The sequence below is a fragment of the Cupressus sempervirens genome, chromosome 9 (genome assembly GCF_028749045.1).
Source record: "Cupressus sempervirens isolate cs-2001-9-10 chromosome 9, ASM2874904v1, whole genome shotgun sequence".
In the NCBI taxonomy this organism is placed as follows: Eukaryota; Viridiplantae; Streptophyta; class Pinopsida; order Cupressales; family Cupressaceae; genus Cupressus; species Cupressus sempervirens.
In genome coordinates this window covers 184,694,817-184,722,553 of record NC_143126.1, presented here as the reverse complement: position 1 = coordinate 184,722,553, position 27,737 = coordinate 184,694,817, and the positions used below count along the sequence as shown (strand labels likewise).

Below are 27,737 nucleotides of genomic sequence, written 5' to 3'. Positions count from 1 at the left end.
AGTGTTTTAAAGCATGAAACAAAACCAATAAGTAAAACGTTTTCTTATAAGAAATAAATCCATTCAAAATCAAATGGATACAAATCAATATCCCACTTTAAAAAAAAAAAAAAAACAAACCTTTTAATAATTGAAATAAGCCCTAGCAATTACATATACTTATAAATCACACCAAAGCAACAATATTTGAAAAACCCAAAAATCTAGATATTAGATAAAAAAACACTTACATCTTTGAGAGCTTGTTAGGGGCTCGACCTATAACCTTAGCTACCTTGAGCAATGCCAAATCAACATTAAGCCCCCTCAACTAAGTCAATATATCTAACTTGCTCTTTCTACATAGGTCATGAACCTTAATCTTTGTAATCCATTACAAAATTAACTACATTCTAGGAAACCTTAAAAATCTATGGCAAAAATATGATGGAAATAGATAATGCCAACCAAACCTTGAGCTCTCTCAACTAAGTCAACATATCTAACTTGCTCTTTCTACATAAGTCATGAACCTTAATCCTTGCTATCCATTACAAAATTATTTCATTCTAGGAAACCTAAAATATCTATGAAAAAAAATAAAGAAAGGAATAGTGGAAGCTATTGGAACAAATGGTGATAGGAAAAGAAATTCTTTATTGATATTTCATGGCATCTCCTCACTTAAGAACCCTATGTTGGTAGTGGGCTAGTGTCCCTCATGAGGTTCATTACATAGATTAATCGCATCCCGTGTCTTCTATAAGTCTACTAGTTGTATTAGGCATTAACATGTTAATCTTTTGGTGCAACACAAATCTTAGCTTGTAACAAGTGGTATTAGAGCATGGTCACAAATTCAAATCTGTACGTGCCATGATGAATGACACTAGGAAGGGGATTGTTGGTATTAAGTCAACATTCTTCATAGGGTTTGTGGCATGACTTAACCACTTCTTATGTCTGATATAAGTCTAGTGGTTGTATCCTACATTAATAGGTTGATCTTTTGGTGTGACAACAATCCTAACTTGTAATACCTTAACAGCTTGCTATCTACAAAACAAGCATAAGAAAAAAGAACAACAAAAGATAAAATGGCAAAATGTGTAGTAGTCGACCATGATCCAAGCCAAATAGCTCAATCTAATAACAACCCTAAGAGTCTATGAAGAAAATCTAGAAACCATAAGACCCACAACCTCAAATTAAAGCTTCAAACTCATATGAAACTCAAACCTTAAAACTTTACTAGTTTGAAACAAGATGTCATACCCCTCATTGACGGAGACTAACAACTAGAAGATAAAAGTAAAAGAAGGAGAACCTGAGTTAGAAGGAAGAGGGGTGACTATGATAAGAGCGAATGGGGATGTTGTGTTTCCTACATATTAAAAAATGGTGGTTGAATCACTTAAAAATAATAACATCTAGCTATAATCAAGAAAAACCTAAAAATGAAGAAAAACCATAAAATAATTACATTTTGCACTCAACGCTCTGTCATGCTAAAAAGCAAACTCACAAAAAATTGTCCAGACTTACAATAATATTCTAAGAATAATTTGTGAAAACGATACCTATAAAGAGCTCATGTGGTTGTTGCATCTTCTCATGCTTGAAAAACTATGGTTGAAGCCTAGAAAAAGAATGACATAACTTGCAAGACCATCATATAGAGATGTACACTGGTATTAAATGATGGCTTAAATTATTTGCTACAACAATACTAATTAATTATTCTAATTAAATGAAATGTATACAGATAATATAATTTAACAATTATAAACTATAGCTCACATATACATTAAGAAAATTCTCAAATGCTATTTAATTAATTTAATTTAATTTTGAAATGCTATTTTTGATTAATTTAGTCTAATTTTGAAATGCTATCTTTGATCAATTTAATTTAATTCTCAAATGCTATCTTTATACTAATATTTAGTAAAGTCCAAATGATGAATAGTACCTAGATTGTTCATGACATAGGGCTCAATGTGTCGCTTTACCTTCCTCGTAGTGGATCCCATCTTTATCTTTAAAGCTCCAATGAGGTAGCCAAAGTTTGATTTGGACCCAAGCTTTTTATAATATTGATTTAGACAATTGATGTATTCTTCACTATGTCCCAAATAAAAATGACCCTTCCATAATTGAAGTATCATGGAATTAGCAACCGTGATTCCTTCCACACATCCATTTTGCTCCTCCCACTAGTTACACAAACACACATGAAGATCCAACTTCAAGGAGAGAATAAGAACAAGAAATAGTCTCAACTTTGTTCTCTTTCACTAAGAATATGATAAAAGTGGCCCACAAGAATCACCATCATTTTTATATGCACCCAATAATTATTATTTATAATAATTGTTGCACTAATCTTTGAACATCTAGTAAACTACTTTATACTATTTGGGTTGTGGTTCATGAATATGCTCCAGCTAGGAAGCTTTTCACACCCCTATAGATGTCGTAACAATACAACTAATTTCAAGAGGTACATTACCCCACAATTTTCCATCTAAGCAAAACTTTCAGTATGAGGTGACAGACTATTTACCCAAATCACATGGGTACAATTCCTCTGTTTCGTCAGATAATGCCTTGCTGTCAGCTATGAGATGGTCCAAAAAAATGCCTTCCTGGTTAAAAAAAACCATTGTCTGCCGAATCTCCATGAGAGGAGAAGCACTTTTTCCCGTAAAACAACAGAAATGAATAGGTTTGCTTGCATTGCATCGGTATTTGCTATTGTCCTCCATTAGAAAACGACATGCAAATATTAAAAGAAAAATGTCCTTGGGAAAATCACAACTATTAAAAATATACTGCAGACCTTGCTCATTCTATAATTTTTTAATTTTTACCAATGTGTTTCGTTATAATTTGACAGCTAAATCACCGCTCCTTTAGATCCAATCAGGGGTTTGGTCCTAATCCTGTGGATCGAATCATGAGCGTTGGATGCCTATTGACTAGTCATAGATAGGCTTCTCCTGTGGCAGATAGAGACCATTGGGTATGTGGGTATGCCATTCCTGACATTAGTATAAGTGGGTCAATGGCCTAACAATCCATAAGCTCCAACTGTGATTGTGGGTGGTGAGGGTATCATTTATTTTCTCTCTTTTGCTGCTGATACCTCACCGTTTTTGGGTTTTTCACCCACCTGAGAATTGGATCCATCCCATTCGCGGAGGAATTCTGGGGGTTCAGAGGGGTTATGATATTGTCGAAGGTAAAAAGACTCTCAGAATGCCGAAGTCAGGGCCCAAGTTTTCACGCCTGGACTCTTCTTCTACCGGTGGGTAGTATCAGAATCTTATCACATTCTATAAGGATGAATACCCAATTTTTCTTTTTTCTGTATTAGAAACATAGAATGAAATATATGTTTAGATACCATGGAAGTGGATTTGGACAAACATCAATGCAGAACCAGATGTTTATATTCATGCCGGAAGCTATTACACTTTTGTCCTGCACCACGGAATCCCAATGCATGCTAGACATTGTTTTCGTGTAATCTGTTTGGAGTTTATTCCATTTTTCGCTAAAACTCACTGCTTTGGATTTAAATTGTCATGGAGCAATAGATTCCTTTAATACCGTGTGTTTATGCGTTTTTGATATTGTAATGGTCATACAAAGATGGCATTGTAAACTAGACAAGAAAGAGGATCGTTGATGATACTACTGTGGAAAGTGATTTCTTGGGTTTACTGTCCTCTTCTGAAGTGTAATTATTCCTGGTGCAATGACATTACTTGCTGGCATCACTTAATAAAAAAATAATTAAGATATGTGGGTTGGCAGGCTTCCTATATATTTGCCTAATTTTGGTTTTCGCCACTTTTTATTCTTATTATTGCAGACCTACACCGTTACACCTGTTTTCTCAGGGGTATGGTGGAAAAGCTATAAGCAAATGACACGTCTATGCTCTCACATACTATTTACTATGTTGGACGACATGTCTCTGGAATTCACTTTTATGATCTTATACCTCTGTTTGCAGTGGTGATTTCTGAGTTCCATTAGGAGTGAGTATATACTGTTATAGTTTCTTGCAATAATACAGTTTGATGGAGATGTTAGTCGATGGGAATTAAGGGGATTTGCAGTCAAAATCACCTTGTATGTGCCCTGGTGCTATTTGCTGTGTCTAGGGTGGCTTAATGGTATATTGGCTTTGATTTCGTCACCCAGTTTTTCTCTCCCGAGTTCACAATCTTTTGGATTTGGGTATAAGCTATTAAAATACATGAATTCTTGCAGTGTTTTATTGCAGAGAAAATATTATCCCATGGAGAATTAGTGTGGACTTGCATGCTATTCAGTAACCTTTTCTGAAACTGAAATGTTTTGCTTCTTTGTCAAAGATATGGTTTAGCCCTGGCATCCTTATTTAATAATTTTTGCTAGCCATCATTTTTCATCTATTTCTATGGACTAATTTGCTAAAGTGCCCTTAAGTCAGTACACAAATTACACCATCCAGTAGATTACTAGTGAACTGCAGTATAGGATTGTGTACTACATAAACAGACCGATGAAAACCCCCTTGATATTCTTTTTGATGTTTTTTATTCAATACTTTTTCCAGGTTTTGTGAGGAGGAAGGATAGAAAGGCCGGGGAATGCATTTTTCAACAGCAATTTACTAATCAAATTAAAAAATATATTGAAATATTAACAAAAGAAAATTTTTAAAATGTAGAATTAAAGTGTATTTATTTTATAGAAAACAATCTGTCCAGAATGTCAGGTTTGGGACTTCCAAATGTCCCATGGAGCTGTTGGACAAATCACCAACATTTCCCTTTGGGATTCGTGGCGTGGTTTAACCACCTCTTCTGTTCTATAAGTTGTGTGGTTGTATTGGATGTTAATAGGTCGATCTTTAATGCAACGGATAACATGATGGCTAACAAGTGGTATTAGAGCTTGGTCACAAGTTCAAATCTCCTCGGGTAATGCTGAGGGGGCAGTTGTTGGACTAGCTGCCAATGTTTCCCTTTCAGGATGGGTGACATGACTTAACCGCCTTTTGTGTTCTATAAGTCGTGTGGTTGTATCGGATGTTAACATGTCGATCTTTTAGCGCAAAGGAAAACACGACTTCTAACAAGAGGTTCGTACATCCCAAAATTCAGTGGGACGTGACAGACATCCCTTGGGATCCATCTGGCCAAAATCTCTATTGGGGGAAAATGTCCAGGGATAGTATTATCACTGGAACATCCTGGATGCCTGTATAATCTGGAGAAAGTATTTTATGGAATTCTGTGATTTTCCTTGTTTTTCATTATTGCTTTCAGAAATTGATTAGAATTGGACCATTAATCTGCACTGTCACGATTTCTTCAATATTTTAGCCTACTATAGATATTATCCAATGCTGATTCATTCAGATTGGAATGTTTTGTAGCCTAGTAGGTTATATGGATGAGTAATCTTTTTGTGGACTGACTTGCGTTTCTTTTTAATCGAATATAGCTTTGGCCTTGCATGGCTACTTTGCGAGTCTTGTTATGTATACATTCTTTTCAAATTGACAGTGATTTTATATTGTTGCTTTGTATCTCTATACATAGTACCTTCTTTTTAGAGACATTAAGGGTTCCTAAAAGTGGCAGTTGTTTATTTTTCAAGTTGTCTGTTGTTTTCATAATTCCCTGAGGTCCTATATGTGTGTGGAGCCTTGCTCAAGAGAAGATACTAACATTTTCCTTGTTTCTTCTGGAAAGTAGAAAGTAAAGAAAGGAAATATTTTTCCATGCACAAAATGGGGTTGACTTGAGGAAATAATTAATGAGTACAGTGCTTTATAATGGGTGATTCAAGAGTAATCTTTGTAATTATAAATAGGACTTGCATTATGATTGTCGTGTTAATCTTTCCTGGTAATTTTTGGTATTAAAGCATCAAAATATAGACTTTCTATGACTGTGATGTGCACTGCAGCAAGCCTATAATCTAGAAAGCTTCATTTTATCAATATTTCATAAGTATGCTGAATATTGTATGTCATTCCATGTTTACTCTATACAAAGGGATTTACAACAATTCCATTTATTATTAATACAATGCTCAAACGTGATCCAGAATGCATTACTTGCATATAATACTTTTTTGAATGTTTACAAGCAATTATATTTACATATACAACTGACACCTCTTGTCTAACATGATTTGCGTGAGATCTGGTTAGCTGAAGCTAACCCCACTGTCAACATTTCTCGTGATGTCCATCTATTTAAATATATTCATTAACTCATTCACAATAGGGTCTTCAGTACAGCAGGATCTCTTTGGACAAGTTTAAAATTGTAAGTATGGTGTCCAGGACAGCCTATATGTTGTATTCAATACCATTTAAAACAGGCAATGTTACTGACATTCTTGTTTAAGATAGAGCATGGTGCAATCCAGCTAGCTGTATTTAGAACATGGTGCAATCCACTAGCTGTTGCAGGGAGTTGTCATGCACCCTCTGAAATCAAGTGAGTGATTTCCTACGATTAATTTTACTTGTTAAAGGTTGTAAAAACTGGGAGCAGTGCATGCTATTTCTTGTAGGTGAAAACTCCATTTGAAAGTAAAGCACAAAACAATTGTCAGGCTTTGTTATGCTACAACAATGAAGGATCTGCCATTGTAATTTACCTGCAGACCTAAGTGATCAGATCTCTGATTCTGCAATGTAAGTATTTTCGTTATTTTTGGATACCTTTTCAGTCTGCAACTATAGCTTAGTTTCCCGGATAATCATCTGTTGAAGGATATATAATTCAGTTGTCCAATAACCATGTATCTTACCTATATTCTCATCTTAACCATGTAACTTTTCTTCCTTTGAAACCTCAAATTCCCCCACTCCCCGGGTCTAACCACCCCCTCATCTAATTGTGCTGATGACTAGGCTAGAATCATTTTAAGCAACTAATGCTTTACAGTAACACTCCCTTTCTTCAACAAGGCTTTTAGTATAATGGAGTTACTGTCCACAATTCCAAATTTTGGAAACATAGATAGCTTGAATTGTGGAGATTGGAAACATGATGTAATATGTTAATAAAAGATTACTCTTATGACTTACAATTTGCCATGAGAAATCATGTTGATAAGTCTGAGTAGTGTCAATTGCTGTATGTGATGGTCTTGCAGTTGTTTGAAGTTGCAATTTGGAGATATTTTTTTTATATTATGCTTTCGCCAACCATAGTTATATTCTATTAGGAGTGATGCGGTCAAGCAGCCCATGGCCAAAATTCTTATCAGCAATGATTCCATCCTTGTGCAGCCAACTACATGCTAGGAGGTTCATGAATGGGAACCTAATGCGAATCAATAATGTTGTGAGTGGGCAGGAAATCAAAGAATATCGATCTCCAAAGTTCAAATCATCACTTTTCATTATAATCTACAAACTATAGATTATAGATAATAATGAGCTATAGTCTACATAACTATCAAGTCTCAAAATTCATGTGACCATGGGTATTCATTATTTGATCAACCTATGGCTATTACAAATGCATTAATAGTGGGCATTGTATTTATGCAAAATTAAGAATAGGTAGGCTCAGACAGGTAGATGGATTGCCATTCTCCATTTACCTTCTATACCCTGCTATAAAAAATCAAGTTCAATGATTTCGCGTCCCTTTTGATGGCCCATTGTTCCTTATCATGCTTAAGGGCTTAAGAACCCAGTGTCATAGACTATTGATGAGTGTAGTTTCTTCCATAGCCACTTTCTCAAGGGAATTGTCATGCTCTTTTTTCTCAGTCATACTAAGGAACAAGGAGAAAGCAATTCGGAGCATGCGAATATTTTGGAAAGACATTAAAATTGCTGATTATACTCTTTGGAAGATGCCTTCTTATCAACTTAGATATCCACCATCCATTTGTACAAGACACTAGTGACCAATTTATACAATTTTGAACTTATAGTAGTTAAACATATTATATTTACATTGTATCACTGAATGCTGGTGAGTATTAACATACCTTCAAAATGTTCAGTCATAACCCATTATTGGCATAAATAAACCACACTAGAACTAAGGGGTGGTTGGTAAGGATTACATCAAACTGTCCAGTCATGACACAAAAGTTCAAAACATATTTTTGGTATATTTATTACTCAAAACACATTTTTGGTATAAGTAGACCGTACGAGAGCCATACTCTTAGATGTATAGAGTCCTTGAAATGCTTGCTTCTGTGAAGTATAAATAGAGTTCTTGAGAACAAAGATAGCAGTGGCTTAAGGAAGATGCTCTTAACTTACTAATAAATTCCTATTATCTTGCTTGTCTGAGGTTTATCATTTACAATTCAAAGTTCAATAATCAGCTATAAGGGCAGTCCATAACAATCCACATTAACTGGCACCATCAGGCCTCTCATTCAGGCTTTAGTATGACTGAAAACAACCGTCTAAAGCAGTTGAACAATCATGGCTTTTATGACAGATAGGTATGAGGAATCCCCCATAGATTGTATACTCTTGGTTTGGATGATAATAGTCAGATTGCCAGGAGGGCTTCATCAACCTGAACAATCACTAGGTTGTGAAAAGTATCAAAGTATATTGCCAGATCAGTCAAGAGTTTAAATTTGGAGTAAAACCATGAAAACAGTTCGTCTAGGTCAAGTAATGCCTCACCCCCAATGGGAAACTGATACAGTTAATTTAGTTATATTTAATCAGTACAAACTACAAAGTAATATAAGAGTGATCCTTAGAGATAAGCTCCATGATCAGTAAAGAAGAATGAAGCAGAACATGCAATCATCCAAGTGCTTTTGTTTAAAGCAATTTGAAGGCAACATCTCCAAGGCTTCTAGTGACACTGGGACTGGAGTCTTCCATCTGGCTCTGCCTGGCAGTCGTTTAGAAAGAACTAGTTGGCTGCTATATGGTGAAAGTTTGTGGGATAGAATGTTGTGAGCAGTGCTCCATGTAGATGTGCCCCCACTCCCCAAAGAAAAAAACCTTGTGATCCTTTATGAGGACGTTTCCAAGGCTTGGGGGAAACATGCCCAGACAGCACCACCACATCCACTGGGGATGCTGCTGGGTCCCTTGCTATACAGCACATGCCATTACATACTGATTACAATCTTTAGCTTTGTGAAAACTAGTTTGCCTTTGATTGGGCACTTGTAAATATGTTATGCTGCAGATTTTATCTTGAAGAATTCAATTCACCTCAATTTGTATATCAGCCTCTCCCCTCCCCCACTCCTCAGCACTGCTACTCTGCTGCCATCCCCAAATTCAGGCCTTTGGTACCACTGTCCCCAACACCTATCCTCACATCCCTGCTTTCCCTTGTTGGGAAACTCTATGAAACTATGTTTGTAAGGGACATCTTGTGATACAATCATTACTTCATGTTGCAAGTATTTCTACAGAGAGAACAAGTAGGATCACTAGCAGAGTTACTGATGTAGGGCATTACTGGATCATTAGAGGGCTGAAAGTCAAAGACCAATTTTCTAAGGTTGTAACTCCTCAATCTGAGATCTGAGCAGTGATAAAAGTTGGAACTGCAATGGATTTTTAATACAAATGTCAATAAACCTTTGGAATACATGTAAGTCATGGTCTGATCCATTGTTGGAAAATTCGCCAAAGCCAAAAACTCGCTAAGGCCTAAAAAATAAATTCTGAGAAAACTCGACCAAGTTTTGGCAAAAACTTGGGAACTTAAAAATTGCTTAAACTTAATTAGAACAACATTTTTTTGAGAAAATTCAATGAAAAGATGCGTCCAATGAGTCAGTAAATGAGAACACAAAAGAAACAAGCTTAGTCTAGATATATTTAATCAGGAAGTGGGTACAAAATCACATTCTCTTGAGGAATACTGATGGCTGGAAGCAAAATAGTAAATAATATATGTATAACTAAAAGTAAATTCATCATTCCAATTATATCTTCCTCTTTCCAGCTTTAGTTAAAACTAAGGGAGAGGAAGTGCTAGACGGTCTAGTCCTGGAAGTCTGCACTGGGCATGACTGTGCCTTCTTGCTCGGTATGTTTGGCTCAGTTTGTGGCTTGTCCTCCATCATGGATGTAGCTCTGCTTCTAGTTTCTCCTGGCACTAATAATGACAGCTCATACAATTCAATGTTATCCAGTGTGACACCAAATTCATCCCCCTCATATACAGCCTGCCTCTCCAAATTATCGATGTCATCCTCATCAAAAACCTTGCTTCAAACCTGCCTCAAATCCACCTCAAATTGACAGAAATCGGTTTGCAAGGGTTTGGAAGACTATTTCCCCCCTCTAAGCAAAATACGAGTGAAGAAATGAGAAATGAAATTAATTTGGGTCATTTTTTGCCTTAAAAGTGTTGTTGAAAACTTCAACTTAGTTTTTAGCAAAAAGTCAAGAGTAACTGAGTTTTTGTTAGTTTTTGGCAAAAAATTGACAAGTACTCAACAAGTTTTTGGCAAAATTTTGGCGCGAGTAAAAGTCCTAAAAACTTTCTTAGCCAAAAAAAATCAGCCAGTTTTTAGAACTCGGAGAGTACTCTGCCAGTAGTACATCAATGGTCTGAGCTGATGCATGATTGACTGAGGTTCTTCACATCATAACAATGCCAACTGTGTTGATGGCTCAGAACTCAATTGTTTAATTAACTTAAAAGACATAATGGTGAAAATATATTAACTTAATGCTTATTTATTTATTTAACACTGTAATAAGGACATTGATTAATAATTTGATTGTCAAGGAATACCATTAACTACGTTAACATTCCCTACTTGACTTTATAATCTGGGCTATCTATATGATAAATCACAATTTACTATCAAATCATTCATCATGAGTATAAAATACAATGTGGATTGAAATGTTAATTGTTGTTAACTTTTTTGTGCATTTGTTCCTGAACCTCTTATCCAAGGCCTGTTATACCTCTAAATAACATTTACAATTGCAAAAGCTTAAGTATGAGCGTAGAGAATAGAGGTTTCCAACTGCATTTTTTAGAACGAAAATTTCAGTAGATGTAGAGGGGACGCATCTCTGTTGATGTGTGAAGATGTCACCGGCAAATGTAGCGGGAAGGTCTAGTTTCTATACATCATTTAGGTTATCAATTTTCCATGGAGCAAATCACAGTTTGCACAATAGGTCATCTACTTATCAAGATATTCGTAATACCGTAAAATACCAATTCAGTTTGGCTAGAGCTGGTGCACTGGATGGTATATATTGAACTTAAAAATTAAGTTAGCCATCAACATCTTGAGGTGATCTCTGAAGTGGGGACACAAACAGAATTTATTGACCAACCTCACATTTGTAATGTCATCCTGAGTCAGTTAACAGTCAATGATCACAAGGTCCTTTAATGCTTATGTAAATCGTATATATTTAATTGTATAAAGCATTTTATACAATGAAATAGTATTCCTTGTTCATTGCAATCACTGACATACTGAAATGCTTTCTATTACTGTACAGAGCAAGAAATCATACCCAAATAGCCTCCCAACAAGGCTGTGTGATGATGGATGGCTATAGTTATATTGAATTCTCATAAAATTTCTGTTAGAAAGTACATGGTTTTGGAAACCAGCAAAAGGTAATTAGCATCATGGTTTCAATACAGCAATAGGGATCTAAGACAGTAGACTTTCTTCATCCGTCCACCTTTAATGACACAAAATCACTGTGTCATCTCAAGGGTGAGCTACATCAATGGTACAGCCAATTACGTTTGCAATCATATAAATCAGTGACAAGTTGATATGAAGAATTCTGAATAATAAATGTTAAGCTTACGAAGTTCCATTCAGTGTTGATAGCATCCATTGTTGAAAACATCATGTTGTTGCTTAATCACCATCCCCAGAGCATCAATGGTCTCCTTGTCTGTTCATCTAAATGTCACATCCTTCCTTAATGAAAGGTAGCATACTGGGGGTCCAAACAAGAAAAGAGAAAACAATCTAAATGTAGTCCAGAATGACAATGATAGAGACAATTATTCTAATAATGTTTTTGAACCAAAAACTGTGATAGGGATGATTGTAACTGGTCTATTGCTATTCATATTGTGTAGGTAAACATTTCTACCCAAGTCATTAGGTAGCTCTATGCATATTAGCATTGCTTGGATTTGGAATTGACTTGACAAACATAAATATTTAAATGGATTTCAAGTTAGGATTAAATTGGGAAAAATTGGTGAACTTTGCAATGCTAAAATATTTATAAAAATTGTGAAAAAGAGTTTTTCTTTTCCTTCTCTTATTTCACGCCAAATAGTGTCTAGAGCCGTGTCTTTTCCCAAAAAATTGGGAATGGCAAGGCAACAACAGTTAAATAATAAATGATATTTAAAAAATTAGCTATGGAAAGTAAAAGAAATTTTAGCTCATCATTTATGTGGTAAACAATCTGACTGTCAATTGAACTAAAACTTCCAAATACTTGCATAAATGAAAATGATTTATATAATAGTAACCTCACTTAAATTACCATTAATTGGGGAAACCAGAACTAAAAATGTAAGCTAACAACTGAAGATTCAATAGGAAAAGGGCCAAGAAAAAAATACTTCTTTTCTATTTGGTACAGCTCAGATTTTTTTTTCTTGCTTGCTAAAATCTGGGCAGGCTTTGAAGGCCAATACCCTTGGTAAGTTCCCTGTTGTGATATGGTGGGATTAAGGCCTCTGATGCAAAGGCCATGGTGCACTCATTGCTATAAATTCTAGATCCATTTTTTATTGCTAGATTCCGAAGGCTGACCATTTATTTTTCTGTTTTTTTTCCATCTTTGATAGGACAAAAAAATGCAACAGATCATTATCAAATGTATCGAGCTTAAGTGACGATGTAGAACTTCACAGTATATTTGATTTGGAGACAACATAGACATTGTAGAAAAATGAAACTTAAAAGAGTTTAATTCTTATATCTAGTTGAAATTTAAGGTTTAAAATATTAAATCAACTGATATCTGAGTTAAAATAACTTTTTTTTGGATTTAAGATTAAAATAAAGAGGTCAGTGTAAATGTTACAGAGGAATTGTTGTGTAATGGATGTTATTGGGCTTAAACTATGCATAATAGGTGAGGGTGCATATGCATTCTATTTACATTTATTTGCATATGTGCTATAAGAACTAACACGTATGCTTGAACAAAGTGCATATTCTGTTCTACATACTGTAAGAAATTTGTTCAGTGCTTCCCTTGGGATTCGTTACAAGGGCTTAACTGCCTCCTATGTACCATAAGTTGAGTGGTTGTACTGGGCATTGACAGATTGGTTTTTTGGTGCAACAACAACCCCATTCTAACTAGTGGTATCAGAGCTTGGTCATGGGTTCGAATCCTCAGACCCTCGAGTAACGCTGAGGGGGAGTTTGTTAGAAATTTGTTCAGCGCTCCCCTCGGGATTTGTTACAAGGGCTTAACCACCTCTCATGTACTATAAGTTGAGTGGTTGTATTGGACATTGACAGATCGATCTTTTGGTGCAACAACAACCCCATTCTAACACATACATGCTACACTGCCTTGCAAAATGCCAAAATGAACTAGGAACATTCTTAAACAGGGTTCTCTTAGCTTGATAATAGAGTAGGCTTGTTGACACCAACACACGACCTAAATACATGGATTGCTCCACACTGAGGAGTATTGGATACACATAATCGAGGCCATATTCACTTGATAAAATAACATTACAATGGAAAACTAATCTTCAAAGCATATACATGGGAAAGCACAATATATTGAAAGAGTAAGAAGGGATAGAATGAGCACATCATGCGCTGTACACTGACTATGGAAGAGCTCACCATCTGTACACAGGTTCCAACAATGGTAAAGTGCAATGCCACCCTACAATGTGGAATCCTTAGGCCCACCCCACCACGTTGGCAGAAATAGTAATCTGCCACAAGCACAAGATACACACACAAGCAAGAAGTGGCTGATACACATGACAATCAATGCAATCAAATGTAAATAATCGCAATGAATGGAAAACAATCATCATGCAGACCAATGTTCCTAAACACGCTAACAATGATACACATCCACAATGAAGATATTGAGTGCAATCCATAGTCACCCAAACACCAATATTTTAAACACTCAAGACCAACGACAAACAAACAGGCGAACTAGAAAGACTACCACAATGGCCTCATTCTTGCTAGTCCTAGCACTACATGGGTGACATGCATATTAGCATGACCAAATGCTTCATGGTGAACAAATAAGGAAGCCCATAAATTTGTAATACCAAATTGCTACATGTGCGGGTAATCGACCAATTACTACATGCGCGAGCTTACACACAAACACAACATAGTAAGACCATACGCTACATGTATGGGCATGTTGTACTACAAGACCTATCATACATGGTGAAATTACAAAACATCAATAAACATCCTAAGCAATAACAGGAGGCCGATTCACTCCCAAGCACTCAAGGCATTAATCTTGAGAAAATGTCAAACCAAGGGAAAATAACAAGTTGCTTGACTGGTCACATTGCCAAGAGCACAAACTTTGATGGAATCTATTTAATCATCTCATTAGAACATGAGGAAGGCTCAAAAGACCCCAAAAGCATCAAAATCCCAAATTCTGGAAAAATATGTCAGTGCAAAAATCACCAGTTTAGAGGTAAAAGGGTAAGTTTGGATCACAATATCTAATTATCGAAATGTCCCCAATCCATTCTGTTTGTGCATCTCTACCACAACTATAGACATTCAAATCATGCCAAAGTTTGCAATAGACAAATCTGGATGGCAAACAAAACGATGCACCCATGAAAATGTCCAAAAACCAATCTAGAAACCAAGGTACGATATTAAAACCCATTTTCTCTTAAAGCCTATCTAACCCAAAAACTGAATAAGATATTAATTCCAATTTTGGGGAATAAAATAATGAACCCCATGACAAATTTTCCAATCAAAAACCTCATAATTCATGCAATTACAAGCAAGAATCAACTAAAAAAATGAGAAATGATGAAAATACAAGAAGTCCTACCTTTTACCAAGTTGCAGATACAGAAATGAGAAGAAAAAAAAAGTACTTTGCAAAATTGCAAATGAATCCATAGGAGTGGGTGCAATTGCTGTACGATTCCAATGAGCTACTACCTATGAGAATCTGACATGTGGATTGGTCACAATGAGCAAATTTTTTTTTTTCTTCAATGCAAATTGGAGCAAAACCCCAATTTCTCGAAAACTAAAGTGAGGGAATGAACTCTTTCTCGCAATATAAAGTCACTTTTTTAAAAAGGACTTTACAAAAATGACTTAAATAAATAAAAATAAACTATAAACGTTCAACTACGACATATTATCTGGCAATAAATTTAAATCCTCAACAATAAAAATCAGCATTTAACTCTATAAATTAAGTGTGACAGCTGCCAAAACTCTAAATGCACAAACACATGTACTGCTCTATCACAAAATGTATATGAAGTCTGGATTTAACCACGCTTGTTGGAGGTATCATATATATTAAAGGTACATCGTCTATGCAGGGATGATATTGGCTCAATAATGAATGACCGGTGAAACTATCTCCAGTGCCACTGCTGGGGATTACGAAACATTCAAAATTGTAGCTTAGGCAGAACAATGTCTGGTACCTGTTCATCAAAACATGCAAACACTTAGTGCAGTTGCTCACAATATAAATAGCTGAAGTGCAGACACACACATATACAGACACACGTGTGTGCCCACTCACACACATATATGACAAGTAATAACAAGCAGTGAAGATGAAACAAGACATCATATAGATATCGCAAGTAAGTGACTACGACTTCATTCCTCTTTATACAAGCACATCATGGATATATCATCATCTAATCCATATTACTGAAAATAAGTAAATTCCCTGAACATATTATAAGCCCTACAATATAACTTATAAAAGTAATTGAATTCATTAACACAACACCCGAATAATCTGCAACCATCAACAAAAGTGGCACACTATAACAGGAAATCAATGATAATCATTTTAATATATTAGTCCAATGTTCTTGATTGCAAAATACCCTAGATGTCATCAGAAAACATCATCATGCAGATATGATCAAAGCAGTAATAACAACGTAATCTAACACTAAATTCACAATGATACTGGTAACCATAATAATGTACTGAAATCAAATGTGTCACATAATGCCAATTCACATCATATGAATAGTCAAATAATAATAAGAATCTATCTCGGATCAAAATTTCACACAATAGAATGCAATCGTGGGAGGCACTTCTCATGATATTTCTCGAACATCTCCAATATTCTCCTATACACCGTCATCATGGCTTGATATGGATGCATTCCGTCTTAGGTATCATACTCTTAAAGAACTTTTCCTGAATGCTGTTTTCAAATTTCCTTTTGAATCGGCAACCTGTTGTGGTTATCAGCTTTGCATGCATCTGTTGTATATGGGCATATACATTCATCTTTCCTGTTTTCCTCTGCTACATGCAAATAATAGTATTTCCCATTCGCTAAAATCATTATATTCATCCGAGTAACATTGCTATCAAAAAGTCTCAGAAATCGCAGAAATTGTGCATCAAATAACACTAATAAGAGCCAAAGGCACATCTACCTTCAAATCTCAAAGATCCACGGTGGGAAAAACAGGGAAGAATTACATTGTATTAGTGTTTTAAAAGGCTATATCAATTGTAATTACTAATTATTCATGTGGGCTTGCAGTCAACCAGGTTGTTGGAGCTTGGAATTGACAACCATTTCTGGAATGGCAGAAGTTAGAAACTTAATGAGATCCAACATTCTAGAAGTTGGAAATCAGATTACCGTGTCTCAAAAAGTTTTAATAAACCAAAAGAAACAAGAAACTGGATGAAGAAATAATTTATAAACTTTGACTTACCAGACTAAGAATAAGAAATCTTTCACTCTGATCAAGTCTTCAGCCATATACAATTTTTTCTTCATTCTTGATTTTATGGCTTCAGGGTTGCCATATAATTCCCTGTCAATCATGTGAATGCATGTGTACATATTGGATATTGGGTACGAATATGGTACTCTTGGATATGGCATGGACACCATATCCAGACGCATTCATAAACTAGCCTATATGTGGGCCATAACTGAAATGTTGGTACATAATGCCTCATCATCTGCTTCTGTATCCGGTTTGAGGGTCATGAAAAAACAGCTAAATTTTGCTTAAAAGACCCATAAGAAAATTGCTCACATATATATTTACTTGTGTGCATGCATACATATGCGCCTACAGACATAAATATTATAAGATGAAATACAAAAACTCAAATCAATATAAATAAAAAATATTTATGATGTTATGCTTTATACTGTTAGATGCATAAATAAATAATCATTGATCAGATATCAATATATTTATATTTATATAATTGCCTTATTTAGCCATATCTGTATTAGGGGATGGATCTTGAATTTTTTCCATATCTCTGATGCTGAATCTATATCTGTATCTGTTTTCATGCAAATCTGCTTGCAGCTTTTGGCTTGTCTCATGAATCCCAGGCAGTTATCCAAACAGAATCCACATGCAACAAGGTTCACCTGCTCAACTCATACTCGTCTGACAAAATCCACCCAATCTTTTGGCTAGCACCTTATTAATATTTTTCATGCAATATCCAAAAGATTAATTCATTTTTAGCCTCCTTGCCTGCTTATAGCAGAGCTGATGGGAATAAACTTGGCAACATATAATCACTGAAATAGTATGATATTAATTTTTCAGTAACTTGACTCTTTGACAGACAGAAAATATCAACATCAATTATATTTTAAATAGATTTGTAACAGTCTACAATCGGACATAAGAATTTCGTATTTGTATGATTGATTTCTTATAGAAGTATGTTCATCTTATAAGAGGTGTATGCTCTTGCATTTTCAGGTCTGGAGATGGTCAGTTCAAATCCTGGAGATCGAAGCATGTCAGAGAAGCATGACCTAGTTTATGAGATTGCAAAATGGCCTGAAGGTGCCTCAGAAATACTTCAGTCCTGGACTCGAAGAGAAATTCTGCAAATATTGTGTGCAGAGATGGGTAAGGAGAGGAAGTATACTGGTTTATCAAAATGCAAGATTATTGAGCAGCTGCTGAGACTTGTCTCATCAAAAGAAGCCATGAAAGAGGAAGCAAAGGTAGTTACTCCACTACAATCATCAGTAGCAAATGCAAAGATGTTCCGAAGGCAGCGGAAAAGGGAACACCCATTGCGTCTAACCACAGCTACAAATCTGTCAGCAAGCCCTGATGAGAAGACAATTGATAATTCCTTGGTCTGCAAAAACTTAGCTTGTAGAGCTGTTTTAAGCTCAGAAGATATATTTTGCAAGCGATGCTCATGTTGCATCTGTCACCAGTTTGATGACAACAAGGATCCTAGTCTTTGGTTAGTCTGTACCTCAGAGCCTCCGTTTGAAGGGGATTCTTGTGGTATGTCATGCCATGTTGAATGTGCACTCAAACATGAAAGGTCAACAATTTCTAAGGATGGACAGTTTACACAGCTGGATGGAAGTTTTAGCTGCATGTCTTGTGGGAAAATCAATGGGCTGATTGGGTACTACTTACTTTGCCTCCCCTTGTTTTTCCAGAATCTTTGGCAGTAGTGAATATTTGATTAAAGCAATGGAAGTTCTTTTTTTCAAAGGTCTCGTGTGTGATTGCTTTTATTAGTTCTGGATGGGTTTGAGACCTGTATTTATCTCTTTTTGGCAGACCTGTATGTCAGGATGTATTATTCTTGTTGACTATTTTCCTGTTTTGATGCTATTAGTGGTACCATTAATTTGAAATTGTAAAAAGTTAAAATTACAGGCTAAATTTCAACAATCAATGAGACCTATCGGAAACAATCTATTTCTTTGCTGTTTGATGGTGATTGACCTTCCACTTCTTTCTTTGCATATGGCCACTAGCTTGGCTAGTTATGGATTTCTTAAAGTGTTCTCATCATTCTCTCCAATGGTGATCTTGAGAAAGGTGATTACCAAGAAATATTCGTAGTAGGCTGAAGACATGAAAGATAATGTTACAGTTGGTATTAGCTCAAAGTTCAAATTGGCAATAGCCAGGAATTATAGAGATGTTTATTGCAGCCCTTAACATATTTCAATTAAGAATCAGCATTTTTCTCTAGGTATTAGATTCTTTCAGAAAGGTAAATTTTATGTTCTCATCACCCTCATAGATTCAGCTTATTTTAAGAAGTTTTTCATTATAAATTACTTATATCGTACCTGTAGATATGACTGCCAATTATCAGTCACCTGGAGATGGAGGGATATAGGTACTGTTACAGTGTGGCCACACCATGCATATCCGGGTGACTAAATGAAGAAGGTTAAGGTTAACACATAGAAATTTAATCACCAGTGGATTTCGGTATTGGGATGAGGATGCATTCCTTGGCCCTATACTGGAGTTTCCTTATTTAATATTTATAAATGGATAAAAACAAAACATTTTTACGATTATTAAATAGAATTAATCTATTAGACAGTTCTTTGACCCCACTTAATTTGTTGGAAGAAGAGTTGCATGCAAATGGACATGATATCAGATCTGGATATGGCAAATTTTCAAGATACCCTAACATCAATACAATTAGATATGGCAATATTCAATTACTTATTTATTTATATATCTAAAACTATAGAACATAACTTTGAAAAAATCATTTATATATATTTGTGTTTTCATATTCTGGTTACAATATTTATTTTGTTATGTTATGTCTGTGTCTTTAGTGATATATCTGTGTGTCAATGCATAATGTGCATGTACATTTATTAACTTTTTGTGAATTTAATGTTTCTCATGAAATATGAACTAGATATGGCACTAGATAGTGTGGTGCAATCTCCAAATGCATCAGATACAGCTCAAATATGTCTTCATTTGTGGATACAGTATCCATTCCATATCTGGGAGTATCATACATGTATCATGTATCTGATACGTGGATATGTGTATTAGACAGTGGGGGAGAAGTATTCAGCTTGATTCTCTCTCCTTCCACATTTTGCCATAATGAGATTTTCCATGAGAAAGATGGTTCTAAGATGGATTCCATTTTGGATCCTATCACCCATATATGAATCTATGATAACACCACTGATCCTTATTGAAAACATCTGGTATGTGGCTGTATGCGTACGGCCTTGAAATAAGCTTTTCTGAAACACAATGACATCAAGTGAGTTGTTTTGGATGCAAGATGTACTTAGGGGTCCATCTACAGCCAGCCACAACTTGAGTTTGGATGGCATCCTGGCTTGTGTAGCCAGTAGATGTTCCAGCTACAAATGCACACAGATAAATATTTACTTTTTAGAAAAAGAACTTCTATATGTAGTTAATTTTGCCTAAATCTGTTAAAAAATACACATAACACTATCACAGTTTATGGGACTATACTTGCAGTTATACTATATCATAAGAGCTTTGACCAAGAGTACATGGGGCTTCATCTCCATCAAGGTATTTTTTTAGTGGTTAATATTTGTCAATTGGCTAAGTTTAGAAAATTTTCACTGGTAATCTGGCTAATATTTAAGATTTAACGCAACCTAAATCACCATATTTTTATAAATTTTAGCTCTAAAATATTTAAAATCACTCAATAATTTATTTTATTAGAAAATTTATACTCAAAGATTCACCACAAAATTTGATATATGATTAGATTTGATTCACCTAAATATTATGTATTATTAGAGAAATTAAAATTAATTCACCAATAATTATCATAATTATTAGTTATTTTAGGGATATATCACCAATATTTAGTTTTCACTATTGATTTAAAATATAATGTAATGATCCTCGTAAGTTAAAAAAATATTCAATTTTCATTTGTAATATTCTATAGCGATTAATGAAATTTTTATTCTTATTGAGATTCACCAATATTTTCTATACAAAAGTTATGATTCCAAAATAATTGTCAATATAAATAATATTTAAAACAAAAAATTTGAAAGATTCGTGAATATAAATAATTTTTTTTTCCCAAAATAATGAAATATTTGCCTATATTTTATATTTTTTTGAGGGGATTTCTTAAAGATTGCCCTGAGCCCAATGCATTTCACAGTGTTTCTCATACTAAGGATATTCTAGACATGTGGGCATGCCTCAGAAATGTTCATCTGCAAACACCTAACCCTTGCCTGACATGAGAGGCATTCTGGAAGTGGATACAAAATGGCCTGAAAATGTTGGCAATGACTAACTGCTTCCCCCTTAGTAACGAAAATGTTGGCAATGACTAACTGCTTCCCCCTTAGTAACGAAAAGGTCTTTTTTAATTCTTTTTGCCTTAGACTGAACAACAAATTAAAAAAATCATGTCAATGCTCATACCTCATGAAGAGGTCAACCTAGTGCGTTGTTTATCGCACTTTCAAATTGGTGACAAATTTACCATACAGCTAAACCCATGGTTACCCTTCAACTAATCCAATGACTATGCTACATATATTCGTGACTCATGTTTCAAAAGAATAATAGGCTTTGAACTGTGTTACTTGGGGACACATTCCTGGGACTAAATACCCCATCCCTGCCCAGGGGATGGTATGGGGATGCAGGGACGGCCAGGGAATGACCCTTGGGGATCCTGGATGAGCAGAATTTCCCAAGGGTTGCCACTGCCTCCTGCCAGGGATGGCCGGCGGACATCCCAACATCTCCTGACCATTCTGGGATTACATCAAATATCACTTTTGAGGAAGCATGGTTGGGAAGGAGACCAGCAGCAGCAGCATGGGCCTCATATCTTTTTGTATATTGCTTTTGCACTAGTTCTTAAATGAAATGGGGATAAATTAGATTCAATAAGTAAAATGTATATATTGGCTCTATTGAGCAATTAAAAGCATAAGGGTTTCTTGATGTCTATGTTGTAGTTGGGAAAATGTCTTTCTTTTTAAATGATGGTAAATCAACAGTATCTTTTTTTATGGGAAGCTACTGTTGATAAATCTTTTATGAAATATTAATGTGGCTCAGAACAGATCCAAGATCCATGGACGTTAGAGGGGTGGAGTCTTAATCAAAAAAATTCCAACACCGTAAATATGAAATGCCAACATCCAGCAAGAGGTTAGTCTACCCAATTATGGAAACAACCAGTGCAAGTACCTTTTGATCCTTTGTGTGCTATTTTACAATTGTTGGAAGCTTGCATATACGATGATGCTAAGGGCAAAGCTGTTTGGGGGAATGCCATGAAAGTGTAATTCTAGATCTTGATACAAAATAAGACTTGGGCATGATTTGAATTATCGCAGGGGAAGAAGCCCATTGGTTGCCAATGATTCAATATATAAGATCAAATGTAAACCAAAACTGGTACTAAGCTAGGTTTATTAGAATTGGATATGAGTTGCAGGCTAGGGTGGAAAATGAGGAAACATTGACCTCTAAAACACGAGATCTGCTTGGTGTAGCCTCAAAGGTTCTAAGTTCTAGGGTCCTGAAATAGCAGTTTCATAGGTTGCTTAAGTTCTTGACTTCTTGTACGCACTTAAGGAGGCTTCTCGAGTCTGGTATCAAACACAAATGAGATTCAAAATTCAGTAGCTATTCTAATCTGAATCTCTATAGAAAAGTCACTAGTTATGGCATTCTGATACTCATTGCTTATATTTTCGATCTTACCATCAGCAACAGTGGAGCCAAGTTTATTCAAAAGATGGAACTAGACCTTTGTACTATTTAAATTTTTTTTTGATCTTGGGCTTCTGCATTATTGATGAGGTGCACAAGTTTGCAATTGAAGAATTCTATATTTGGCTCACAAACTAAGTATGCCAAAACTATTATGAAAGGTCTACAATATGTGAGTGTAATCCATCATTGACACCTACGAAATTTGGACAGAACTCTCAACTATCATTGATTAACAACTATTATTTTAGTTAGCATGTTGTTATCTAGTGCGTAGCTTGATTCATCTCAAGTGCACTGGACTTATGTTTTGCCGTAAGCTATCTTTTTGATACATGATCAATCAATCCTCAAGAACATTGGCAAGCTGCAAAAATATTTTCTTTGATATGTCAAAGGAACACTCACCTTCGGCATTCTGTATTAGAAGTCCATCAAATTCGTACTATTTGGGAATTACTATTCTAAGTTAGGCTTGTTCGTATCAGTTTATAGTTACCAATTTACCACTTGATATATCTTTATTCTCTAACCATTAGAAATTTCATGGTAGAACAAATTTAAATTTTTTGTTGCCTTGTTTTCAAGTTAAGATAATATATTACAGCTGTCAGTAGAGAGTGTGAGGTGATGTGTTTGCAAAGGAGATCAGTTGATTTTCAATTTGGCCACGGTAATATCAACTTCATACTTTTGTGATAATCAAAAAGTACTCAAGAGGGTGAAGAATGTAGTCCATCATTCCTGCACCAAGCATATTGAACTCCAGCATTACATTCACAAGAAGGTGCTTTTTTTATTACTGTTCTATTAAGGAGCTCATTCTAATAATGACTAAGTTGCTTACAATAGATAAATTTGGAGACATGCCTGTATTTATATCTGGTTTAGTCATCAAGTTGGGGGGCAGTAACGGTGGGTGGGTAGATCGTTTAGATATATCCCTCAGATTAAGTTTTGTTTAAATCTCTTTTTTTTGGTAGTGAATACACAGATAGCTAACTTGGTTTTCGTCTGTAAGCTTATGTAATAAGCACAATTACAATGCATTTGTGCTGCTTCTTTTGTGGCTTTGGTTCCATTAAAATCATTTGCTCTAACAAGTTTCATTTATTGTTGTGAATCTGTGATTGTCCTCTTTATTTTGATGAAGTATTATGCCAATTTTTATCCGTGAATTTTTTGTAATGAAGTTTGTTTCCTCAAAATTCATCTCTTTTTCTTTTATGAAACACAGTTTGCTATTTTTGTTGAATTTTTCTAATTTGTTATTTGTGTTCATAAAGTCTGATCGGTTTAACCACAACCCTGGAATTAAAATAGTAAAAAGCTTAATTGTTTCAATATATGAGTGCCTTTAATTCTTCAGCTTTCGTATGCAGAGAAAATTATCTGTACCATTGTTTCATAAAATAATTCTCCACTGCAGATGCTGGAGAAAACAGTTGGTAGTTGCAAAAGATGCTCGGAGAGTGGATATTCTTTGCTTCCGAATTTCTTTAAGTCACAGGCTTCTAAATGGCACAATTCTATACAAAGAGTTGCATGAGATTGTGGAAATGGCAGCAAAGAAACTTGAAGAGGAGGTAGGACCAGTGACTGGTGTAAATGCTAAGATGGCCCGTGGAATTGTCAGCAGGCTTTCTTCAGGATTGGAGGTACAGAAACTATGTGCCAGGGCCATAGAAAAAGCAGATGCCATGCTCTCATGGGTCTCCCAAGCAAATACTAATGTTCATATCAGAGGTAAGACACTGCATGAAATATAATTTGTTAGGCTGGTGTGTTAGATAGCCTTTTTAATAATAGAACCTTTTCTTGATTAAACTGGAACAATTTTTCTATGTTTCTTAGGATTGTAGAATATATCCTTTCTAAGGATATTTTTTGTTTATTAGTTCACTTGGAGATACATTATGAAGGAATTTTGGCATTCCTAACAATATTTTTAGCCTATCTTTTTCAAATTACCAAATGCACATCTAACCTCTGCCCCATCAACAGGGGATTTGGTTCCTATTGCTACAAGGATTGAATTTGATGCTATCTCATCTACATCTGTTGTAATCGTCTTAAATGAACTTGATTGTAAATCATCAGAAGATGTTATTTGTTACAAGTTGTGGTACCGAAAGATTGAAGAAAGGAGCTATTGTGAGGAACCTTCACATGTTATACTGAAGACTGAGAGAAGATCTCTAATCAGAAATCTCCAGCCCTCAACTGAGTATATATTTAAGATTGTTTCATTTACAAAGAAAGGGTTCTTAGGCTACACCGAGAGTAGATGCTTCACCAAAAATGAGGACAAGAGTCATACGAATATTGAATCACGAAATAGGGAAGTTTGGACACCTGTTAAGCTAGGCTCAGAAAACTTTAGTTCAATCAGTACAGAAGAGGAGATCCTACTCAATGATGGTGTCTCAAATTTAAAGGTTCGAGACCTTGGCAAAGTTCTGCTTGCTGCATCTACCCCAAAACAGAAGTCTAATGGCACCTTGGGATGCATTGAAAAGGACTTATCAAGCAAACAGTGCTTCTCACGCTGTGAAAAACCTCAAGCTTGTTCAAATAAGAAATTTCACCTCAATGATCTAGATTTGAATGAATCATTGACACCACAGTTAAAGACTTCCAAGGATGAAAATACTGGGTGTAATTTAACTGAAAGTGGAGACCCTGAAGATGCACATGGAGACTCGGTTTCTGCTCTGGATGAGGAGCGTGCAATGGTTGAAACAGGTTTGATGCAGACTTCTCGTGTTCAAGCAGATTCACAGAGGGATTCAACAAATTCAAGTGATAACAATCAGGCAATGGAACTTCCTAAAAGTGATCATGAAAACCATTCTAAAGTTACACTGTTAGAGGAGACTAGCAATGATAATGAGTTCAGCATGCCCCCTCAAAATGAGATGGATGTAGTTCCTTTTGATTGTTCACATCCAGTACTTCCGATCAGCATATGCAAAGGGGATGACACTGGAAATGGAGTCTTAAGAAATGCTCATACAAAATCTAATGGTAATTCTGAGAATTGGGCTGTAAAACCAATCAAAGAAGTGGCTGCTGTGGAGCCACAAGTCACTGGTTCCAGAAAGAGATCAAACAGATATGGTGACCTACACAATTGTGACAGGACCTTACCTAATGGAATCCGTAGGTCCTCTTTGGATTCACCTGATTCCTTGGAGAAAAATTATGAGTATTGTGTTAAGATGATTCGTTGGCTGGAATGTAAAGGTCACATAGAGAAGGAATTCCGTATAAAGTTTCTTACATGGTTCAGCTTACGAGCAACAGCTCAGGAGCGAAGAATAGTCAGTGTTTTTGTTGACACCATGTCTGATGATCCAGCAAGCTTGGCTGGACAATTGGTTGATACTTTCTCTGAAGGTGTTTACAGCAAAAGGGCAAAAGTTTTACGTAATGGATTTTGCAGCAAGCTGTGGCATTGAATGACTGGAAACTTTCTCATGTCCCTTATTTTTTAACATTTTTTGAATCATTGGAGCATTCCCATTATAACTTCTAGATTTTAACAAAGCATCAGGTCACTTTTATTGTATAGTAAATTCTATCATGTAATCATTACAGATGATTAGTCTATTTTGACATTCTAATTGCCACCATCATTGGTGATGTGTTCATCCACGACACTTTCTAGACATGATGCTTATTTTTTTCCATGTATACTGACATGGCAATAGCTGATAGAGCTATTTAATTACTTGAACTCCTAATTTTAAATTAAGAATCTTGTGCAGCCAGAATGCTTATTGCACGTTTCTTTTCACTGTTTATTTTTGTGGTTGATGATTCCATGAATGATTAGTTCTTATTTGCAGAACATTGTCTGATCTCTATGGCATAAATGCAACTTCCTCAAAATGTATTTCAGTGATTTGTATGTGATGATATGGACTGATAGTTGGATCGAGTTGTTCCCAGTTGGTTTTATGTTTTTTTTCTAATTCATATCTAAGGAATAAATAAATTTAGGAGGCTGGTTTGAAGGTGGAGTAGTTGAAAATGAATAATGGACCATGACAGTGCAGTATTATTGCATAAGCTTCTCATGTTGTAATTTCCACATCTCTTCATTACAGAATCTGTTAAGTTTTTCACTGCAGAAAAAGAAAAGTTCCAATGTTCTCTTTGGACGAGACATTTTCCTGAAATGATTATGACAGACGTTCATTTTGAACCTGGACGGTTAAGTAACACAATTGTAATTTATAATTTGATTAGATTTTCATGTTATTGCTTGTGGGGATAAACTGAGGGTATTGTATTATATCAAAAAAATATGAGCTGCATGATTTCAGAATACAATGACAATATCTTTGCATTTTTGATCAGCCATACTCTAGATGATCAGTAAACATAGAATCAGTTTTATTTTAAAATCCACAATATACGTCCTGCTGTTTCTGGTTAAAATTGTATACCATACAAGTACAGTAATACATATTTGACTTGAGCTCACTGTGCAAAAATACTTTCATGTGCTCTAGTTTCAATGGCAACCTTGAAAAGCTTATTAATTGGCAATCACTTAGGTGCGTGGATGTTTCTCTGCATTTTGGTATCTATTTTGAAAAGTTGGCATGGGCTTGGTCTAATTATGCTGTGTTAGGAGTACAAAATATGCATGTGTAACCTCACTTTTCCTGCACAGTCTTCCTCATGGTTCTTCTTGGTGTTATCTTGAGCAAAATAAAGTTTGTGTGCAAGATCATTTTCTGTGTAAGCTGGAAATATGAAGTTAAAACGAGAAAGAAATGGCGTTACCCTTAATTATCACTCAGAGAGGGAATTGCATGCTCAAATTGTTGCTCTAGTTGTTAGTTGGTGTCTAGGCAACTTGGACAATTCATGCTGATGCACTCAAAAAATGACCCAGTGATTGGCCAGAGCTGATGCTTCAGGAAGTTAAATCATTTGACATGGTAACAAATTAATGAGCCAGGGGATATGAGG

General features: G+C 35.4%; 1 protein-coding gene across 5 annotated transcripts; it reads left to right on the top strand.

The window, feature by feature from the left end:
• The first annotated feature begins 3,063 nt into the window (after positions 1-3,063).
• Positions 3,064-26,550, top strand: LOC149538088 (VIN3-like protein 2). 5 transcript variants are annotated; one of them, XM_089799462.1, is made up of 5 exons: positions 3,064-3,289; positions 17,556-17,614; positions 17,964-18,636; positions 24,181-24,497; positions 24,756-26,550. In XM_089799462.1, exons 2-5 carry the CDS (start codon positions 17,605-17,607, stop codon positions 26,210-26,212), a joined length of 2,457 nt encoding a protein of 818 aa, XP_089655588.1. In that variant the 5' UTR covers positions 3,064-3,289; positions 17,556-17,604; the 3' UTR covers positions 26,213-26,550. The 5 variants fall into 5 exon arrangements, with proteins under 5 accessions (XP_089655588.1, XP_089655586.1, XP_089655587.1 ...); XM_089799463.1 differs by lacking the exons at positions 3,064-3,289; positions 17,556-17,614 and adding exons at positions 4,697-6,491; positions 6,610-6,691; XM_089799460.1 differs by lacking the exon at positions 17,556-17,614.
• The last annotated feature ends 1,187 nt before the right edge of the window (positions 26,551-27,737 follow it).

Bases quoted from the DNA above. Each gene is read 5' to 3' on its own strand.
- LOC149538088 (XM_089799460.1), top strand. From the start codon at position 3,241: ATGCCGAAGTCAGGGCCCAAGTTTTCACGCCTGGACTCTTCTTCTACC. The intron at 3,290-17,963 runs GTGGGTAGTATC...TTGCATTTTCAG, and splicing joins CCTGGACTCTTCTTCTACCG to GTCTGGAGATGGTCAGTTCA. The intron at 18,637-24,180 runs GTACTACTTACT...TCTCCACTGCAG, and splicing joins AAAATCAATGGGCTGATTGG to ATGCTGGAGAAAACAGTTGG.